Source organism: Diaporthe citri (genome assembly GCF_014595645.1).
Source record: "Diaporthe citri strain NFHF-8-4 chromosome Unknown scaffold_4, whole genome shotgun sequence".
NCBI lineage: Eukaryota > Fungi > Ascomycota > Sordariomycetes > Diaporthales > Diaporthaceae > Diaporthe > Diaporthe citri.
The window spans coordinates 1,814,459-1,822,810 of NW_025064849.1; the positions used below are offsets into that span (position 1 = coordinate 1,814,459).

An 8,352-nucleotide genomic window follows, 5' to 3' on the forward strand; every position below is an offset into this window, starting at 1 on the left:
GGGGGCATGCTGAGTGGCTTCGAAGAAAGGTGATAGTGCCCTGCGAGTGAAAGGGGGGTGGCTTCCAAAATTGATGTAATCCGGTGAATATTGCTGAGACGCTGCTGGCTTTTATAATGTCGAAGTTATAGATGGCAAAGCATACATCTCTTGGAATCCGATGAAACGGCAGAGGATCCTCGCGGTTTGCTTACGGAGTGTTAAAAGACCCCCGCAGCGTGCATATGTGGCTGTGCCGCCTTGCGATCTTCCAGTGCTGCTTCAGATGTCGGCTGGCGAAGCAGTCTGGAACTGGGCTTTGGAATAGCCTTCTGTTGCTAAGTGATTAAACCTCTACATATTTTAGACACTCAATAGTAGTTCACAAATAAATCATAGTCTCTGGCTCTTGGGCTTGTAGGCAATGAAACTCTGTTCAGCTTATGACCGTCTAATTCTAGGTACCGTTTGTTTCTCAACATGCCGCCAAAGCTTGAGCCACCCACTCCTACTCAAGCGAGACTTGCTACAGTTCATTCAATGTTGGTCCCAGCACACGATTGTTTTGGGCGATATTTAACATGAGCATTTTAGATGACTAGTCTGCCTGTTCCGACAATCGACCATGAAGCCAACTCTGGCACTGGGTCCACCCAAGCTTCCACAGGTAACGACACTCGAACCAAATCACAGATGATGAAGAGAAGGGTTCATATTTCAGACCTTCTCATCATGAGCAATATTCGCTTCCGCCTTCGCCGCCGTATGAGCAGAAGCCGCCTCCTCATGGGTCGTCTCTGCACCTTCCTGCTTGCGCTCAACCTCATGCAGACGGTCCTGGAAGGTACCAAGCTGGCCCGACCGCCAAGCAGGTGTCTTGCTCTCGAAGACGTCATCGATCTCTTCGAGTGACTTTCCAGCAGTCTCAGGGTAGAAGAAGAAGACGTGAATGGTCATGACGGCACAGAAGGTTCCGAAGATCATGTACGTTTGCCATTCTAGGAGCTGTTAGCAGCTGATAATAAAACCCGAAGTCCTGGCCAATGGCAGTAATCCTTGGACTTGGGGTAGAATATTACTCACGGATGTTGGTGAAGGCCGGTGGGACGAAGAAGGCTAGAGCTAGGTTGAAGATCCAGTTGCCCGCAGCAGACACGCCTACACCCTTGGCTCGGTATCTCAAAGGGAAGACTTCTGATGCGTAAATCCATGCGACGGGCGCCTAGCGTTGTGGTTAGCAGAGAGACATAGCAGATATGTCCAATTGACGCAAGGCGAAGCTTACCCAGGTGATGCCGTAAACGCCGACAAAGATGTAGCAACAGGCGATGACTCCCTTGGCCGCGGAAGTGCTTTCGATTTCCCACGTCAAAATCTCATTACCATCAATCGAATCCACCTTGTGTCCGTACGAAGCCATCAAGGCACCGACGATGAAATGCAACACGCAGGCGATTATGGCGCCACCAACTGTGTACGCAGAGTCAGCAAGTGATATAAGAAGAATGTGTAGTGAGCCACATGATGGAGATGTCTCATGGAACGTCCAGCTCTGAGGTAGCAAGACTGGAAGGTACTTACTCAGAAGCGTTCGCCGGCCAAAGCGGTCTATGACTGGGAGAACGGCACCGGTCGTCACCAAGAAGATAACGTATTGAATAATAGCACTTGTGAGTCCCGCATTCCCGCCCTGTCCAGCCATCTGGAAGATATAGACGATGTAGTAAAGCATCACGTTTCCGCCTAGGAGTTGTTGCCAGACTTGGGCACTAACTCCAGTCAGGGTACGGAACCACATGTTGGGGGCGACGAGTCCCAAGTAACCAAGATCCTTGGACTCGGCAGCGAGGTTTGCGGCCTCCCTGACCTCATCAAGCTCGGCTAGCACGACAGGAGACTCCCTATCACCACTGCCGTGTAGGCCGGCGAGAACATCGATGCATTCATCCCAGCGGTCTTTACTGGCGAGCCAGCGAGGGGATTCTGGAAAGAAGAACAGAGAGACTCCGAGAACGATGCCGGGTATGCCTTGCACACCCCATGCGATGCGGAAGGACGCAGTGGTGTCGATAGAGACGGCGCATCCGTACGAAATCAGATACATGATCAGAATGCCCCAGTCAATGGCCCACTGTTGGACACCAACAATGCGGCCGCGGATATTGGCAGGGGCGAGCTCGGCAAGGTAGACACAAACTTGGGATGAGGTGATGCCGACTGGCAGGTGTCAGTGAATCAGGAACGGGCAAGGGTACCATGGGCCGGGAAGAGCTTACTGGCTAAGCCACTGACGATTCTCCCGACGATGAGATGAGCAATGTTCTGGGCGCTGCACTGGAGGGCTGCCCCAATGACCCAAATAATACTGGCAACCTGGAGGATTCCACGACGGCCCATGTGATCACACAGCCAGCCAGCGCCGAGCGAGCCGATGAAGCTGCCGGCACTCATCGACGCGGTGATACCTCCCTGGGTGTTCGAGTCCGGATGTCCGAAGTACTCGAGGTATTGGTCGCTGCCGATCCAAGCAGACATGCTGCTTACGTCGAAGCCAAATAAAGCCCCACCGATGGTGCCGCTAGACAAGAGGTCAGCAAATAATACGAACATACAAGAGGTTGCAATCCTCGGTGGGGATGTGGGAGGTCCTTACAAGCCGGCGAGGACGTAGATATTCCAGATTCGATACATGGCTGCCGTTGTCCGATGGAGTCAGGCCAACAAGGCAGGTCTGGTCTGTTCAGAGGCAGATCGGTTGGAGGACAACTCGGGATCCGCATGGTGCTCCAGACGGGGGGGATGTTCGAAGTATTTATTGTCGGCTACGAGTCGGCTGCAACGCCATGCTGCCCAGCAAGGTCGTAAGAGCAATGCTACGCTCGGTTCGATGCTCGTCCTGCGGCTCCAGGGGCGGCCATGACTGTCAATGTGGATGGTCAGGGATGCTCCTCCCAAGTACCCAACCACACCTACGTCGAGCCGACCCAATCTTTGGACGGCTGCCATAGGCAGGCTCTCATTGCTGGCGACTGCGCGACGGGTCCGTCAGACCATGCTGTGTCATGGGCTAGCCGAAACAGACATTTCCCCTCGGGGAAGTGGGAGTGACGATCTTGGTCACGGTTGGGGTAGAGATTCTGGAGAAACGGGGGAGGCCCTCTCGACGCTGGGAAAAGGACCGATGTTGCCCAGCATTGAGGTCCACAGTCAACGTCATTTCGCAGTGGGACTCAAAAAGGCGGGAGCGAGACTTGACCAGGCCTCGGCCCACGGTTCGCGATCAGAACATTGAATCACGTGGAAAAGATGCTTCCCTTTAAAAGTTGTTCCCCAGGTACAGCTGGAGTCGCTCATAGAGCATTCCGGACGCCACATCCTCGAGCCTTGCGACGCGTACCAAAGGCATGCAGAGAACTGGACCTGGCAGCGAAGACTGAGGTACGTTGGGGAAGCGTCGTCGGAGAGAAACCATTCTTGGAGAGAGTCTGGCGGGTGGCTGTCTGATTGGCGCGCCTGTATCATTACGGCAAGGCCCACCCCGGCAGGAGCCGTACCTCCCCCAAAACAGCCTCGACCCCTCCACTCCCACCATCCCACACTCCCCAGGCCGTTCACTCGTCGCCTTCTTCTAGTCTCCACTCTTCCACTCCTCCACATCCGCAGTGTTGGTGTATAGGGATCGTGATGGCATGGAAGCTACGCAAGAATCAGCCGTGTTGTCAAGGTTGCGGCCCTGATATGGCTGCAGGCCAGTATACCCGTCCATCTGCAGGATCGAAAGCAATGCAGTGCACACTTTGGTGCTTCGGCAGGGGCACACCTTCTTACAACGGCTAGCACGACATTTCGAAGCCACGATCCTCTCGATAGACCTTTCTTCTGTGACTTGGTCTCGCAAGGTTTAAGCAGTCAGTGGGCGAAACCCGCCTCTTGCTAGACTCTGGGTCCAGCAGCAGTCCGTTTCTGAGTCTACAGCCAGGGGGCGAATTCCAACGTAGCATCTACGTCTTCGGGATCATCAATCTTGCATTGCGGCTCTTCGGACACTGGTAGCTTGAGGCTTATTCATGCGTGCCCAGGTGTTTAGCGACTTGTGGCGTTGGTGGACGGGAACACTGCCGGGACCGATCTGCAGCCAAGTAGAGGCGTCCCAATCGGCTGGCTCAGGCAGGGAACAGGGGAGGCAGTTCTCACGGCATCTGCTTTTCAGCGTGTTTGTGCTAGCATTACAGGGCTGCCGAGCGTCTCATTTGGTGTATACAATATTGTGTTGTCCTGCAGCACCTGAAAGCGTAAGCCTTTGCCACAAGTAATGTACATTGAGGTGTTTTCGGCAGCCAGGTGATCATACTCTCTCTCGAGAGCACAAATTGGCGTAGAGATCTGTCTTGTTTGCGGTCCCTTTCATTTGAAGTTCCCGTCTCGGAGACCTTCCAAGTCCACATTGTAAGTGCTAATAATTAGGATTAAGCCTGAGAAATTGGTTAATTAGGGTCAGTAGGGTAATTACATATCTTGCCTTGTGTCTGAGTCGACAACACATCTCATGCAGCTGTGTATATTACTCTCAACCCAAATGCTTAGGTTGTCTTGTGAATGCTGGCCACTGATGGAAGTGGAAAGAACTGTGAGTTGGATTCCTTGCCGGCCCAGGCTTTTGAAACTCTTTGACCCGTATGAGAAGATATATCGCACTGTAAACAGTATGAGCAATTTAAGGGATTTAAGGTATGTATTGCTTAAATAGATTTAAGTTTACCTTTAAAGCTAAAAATTACTTATTTAAGGCCCTTAAGGGCTAAACGCCCCTATTTATATTATATAAACCCCCTTTTTTTAATAGCAAAACCCTAAGCCTAAATTATAATAATATCATTATAAATATATATATTTCCTATTCTTAATTTACTTTTATTAATAAATTAAGAAAAGAATTAATATTAATTTAAATTGCAAGTTATTATATTTATTATGCTAAAATAAAATAAAAACTTATATTATTATATTAGCCTTTATAAGTACCTATTTTAAATTAAATCTTTAATAATAATAAATAAATGCTAATAACTATTTTTATCTTAATTTTTTCTTAAAAAAATAATTATAAAGAATTATATTATTATAAAAGGCTATAAAATCTTTTTTTAAATTTCTCTTTATTATTATAACTCTTTATTAACCCTTTTATAACTTTAAAATTATATTAAATACTATATTAAGTTAGTAAATTTAATATAGCATTTTTAATTTATTATTAATTTCTTAATTAAAGCAGCATTTTTAAAAAGCTATAAGCTTGCTTATCCTTATTTATTTTATTATGCTTAATAATAATTAAAATAAGGGTAAAATATTAAATATAAACTTAAATAAAGGCTAAGTTATCTTTATTATTCTTATTACTTAATTTTAAAGTTTTATCTTTATTAATTATATAATTAATTAATATATTTTTTTAATTAATATTTTAATTATCTTAATTATTATTATTATTATTTAAATTAAACTTTTCCTTAAGGTTATTATTAATTAAATTAATTATATTCTTTATATTTAAGTTATTTTATTAAAGCTAATTTATTTCTTTTATATATTGCTAAGCCATTATTATAAGGTTCTTCCCTAAGCAATATATTCTTTATATAATAATCTTTATTACTTGCTTTATTTCTTTAACTTAGCTTCCCTTTTATCTTAATTTATATAAAGCCTTTTTTAAATTATTTTTTTAATTAAAATAATATAAGGAAATACTTATTTTTCTTTTTCTTTTTATAGCTTCCTTATTTTAAGTTAATAAAGTTTTCTTTTTATAAGGCTTAATAATAATTAAATTTAAATAATCTTAAAGAAAAGATTTAATATTTAAATAATAACCTTCTTTATTAGCTTTTTAATTAAATTTTTAAGAAATATTTAAAATATTATCTTTAGCTATAATTAAATATAAGAATTAAAGGCTTAGCAAGTTAAGGTTCCTTTTAATAGCTTATTAAAAATTATTTAAAATTCCCTTTTTTTAAACTTAAGCAATATAATTTTTAATTTAATCCCTTAAAAAAGCATATAACCTTTTCTTATTGCTATTTCTTATAAAATAATAAAGAAAACCTTAATTTATTAAGTAGGTTTTGCAATTTAAATTAATAATAAATATATAATCCCTTAAGTTTTAAATTTCTTAAGTAATTTTCATTATTAAGTTAGCTAAATTTATAAAGGTTTTTAATTACTTAATATAATATTATAAAACTTAATAAACTAAAAGTTTTATATTATTAATTACTTATAATTATATTAATTAATTAATTTCCTTATTGCTTATTATTATTAAGAGTAAAATATATAATAAAGTTTTAAATCTTAATTTATAAGGCATTAAATATTTAATGCTTTAAGTAAACCTTTATTAGCGCTTATTTTATATAAAAATATTAAAAGGAATTTATTTTAAATTCCTTGCATTTGCATTATTATTTTTTTATAAATAACTTGCTTATAACTTTAATTATAAATTAGCTATTTATATTTCTTTACTTAATTTTCTAATAAATAATGCAAGAATTCTAGGGATTATATTTTTAGCAATCCTTTTGCTTTTCTTTAAATTTATCCTTTTTTTTAAATAATTATTAATTTAAGGCTTGGTATTTTTAATTAAATAAGGTTTCTTAAGATTTAATATTTTAATAGCTTACTTTATAAATAATTTACTTAAACTTTGTATTTATTAAGCAACCCTTTTTATTAAATACTAAGCTTAAGTTAAAATTAAGTAAATCCTTAGTACTTTATCTTTTTAGGAAGTTTGCAATTTAATTAAACTACCTTTTTTATTTATTAATAGCGGCTATTAAGGCAATACTTAATAATGTATACTTAATCTTCTTTTATTATTAATATAAAGGTTAATAATTAAGCTTTATAGCCTAGTTATATATATTTAGCAATAACTTTAATTAATTTTATACTTATAATGAGATATTTCTTAATAATTAAGCTTATAATAATAACTTAAATGTTATGGGCTAGCCTTAGGTTGTTTGCCGTAAGGTGTTTAAATAGGGTTTATATTTAAAGTATAAAGAAGAAGGTTTACTTTTCATTTATACTTACATTAAAGCCTATTTTTATAAGGCTAAAGCTTATTAATTAATTATAATAAGTAAAGCTTAAATTATAATATATCTTTCTTTTATAAATTCTTATAACGGGCCTTAAAAGGTAGCTATATAATAAAAAATAAAGGATATTATAGTTTAATTATAAATTAAATATTGCTCTTTACTTAACTATTTAATTATACCTTAATGCTTTTTAATTATATTAAAGGCTTAGCTTATTATTTATAATTAATATATCTTAGCTCTTATAATTTAATATATTAATTAAAGTAAGCTAATAAAAAATAATTATTTAAATATAAGCTAATAGCTAAGTTAATAATATTCTTATAATCCTTTAATATAAGCTTTTTATATAAGCTTTTTTATTTAAAATCTTAAAATTATAAATTTATTATATAATTTATAATTAATTAATGTTTAATTATAAATAATTTACTTTATTAATAAGAATTTCTTAAATTTTAAGTATTTTTATAAAGTTAAATTAATTAATATATAATTAATTTATTTTAAATTTAAGTTAATATTAAGTTAATATTACTTTTAAGCCCTACCTTATAAAAAAAATTTTATACCCCCTTAAATAAACTCCTTTCCTTTATTAGCCTTAATTAATAAAAGTTATATCCTTATTCTTTTATAATAATTAAAATAATTATACTTATAATAATTAAATTAATTATATATAAAATACTTAATTTTGCTTATTAAGATTATTATAATATTAATATTTATTACTTTATTATTTTAAAGTTAAATATTATTTTTTTTATTATAACATTAAAAACGCCCTTATATTACTATAAGGTAAAATAAAAAGCCTTAAATATATTTAATTACTTTTTATAATTAAGCTAAGCTTTTATTATAAAAATTAAGCTATTAATTATTAATAATATTTTATATTTATTTAGCTAACTTTAAGCTTTTATTATATAAGCTAATTAATTAAATTAAGTAAAAAATTTTATTATCTCCTTTTTATAGCATTATTGCAATATAATTAAGCTAAGCTTAGCATATCTTTACTTAAAAAGGTTTTTAAGCATAAAGCAAATCTTTTTTAAAAAACTTTTTAATTACCCCTTAAATATCTTTATAAAATTAATATAAAGTAAAAAGTAATTATGGAAAGTTTTTAGCTAATTAAATATATAAAAAAATTAAGCCCCTTTAATGCTAATTATCTTTTTATTTATTATAAACTTAGCTTTTATCTTTATTAGCTAAGTTATTAAGTATTTTT

The 8,352-nt window shown here is 36.7% G+C and overlaps 1 protein-coding gene across 1 annotated transcript; it reads right to left on the minus strand.

Moving 5' to 3' along the window:
- Positions 1–696: 696 nt before the first annotated feature.
- INS49_009688 (uncharacterized protein) lies at positions 697–2,670 on the minus strand (the record flags this gene model as incomplete). The annotated part of the gene is made up of 6 exons (XM_043170416.1): positions 697–977; positions 1,063–1,201; positions 1,265–1,449; positions 1,561–2,196; positions 2,256–2,557; positions 2,633–2,670. The coding sequence occupies 6 exons, from the start codon at positions 2,668–2,670 to the stop codon at positions 697–699; spliced, it is 1,581 nt and encodes a 526-aa protein (XP_043024981.1).
- Between the last annotated feature and the right edge of the window lie 5,682 nt (positions 2,671–8,352).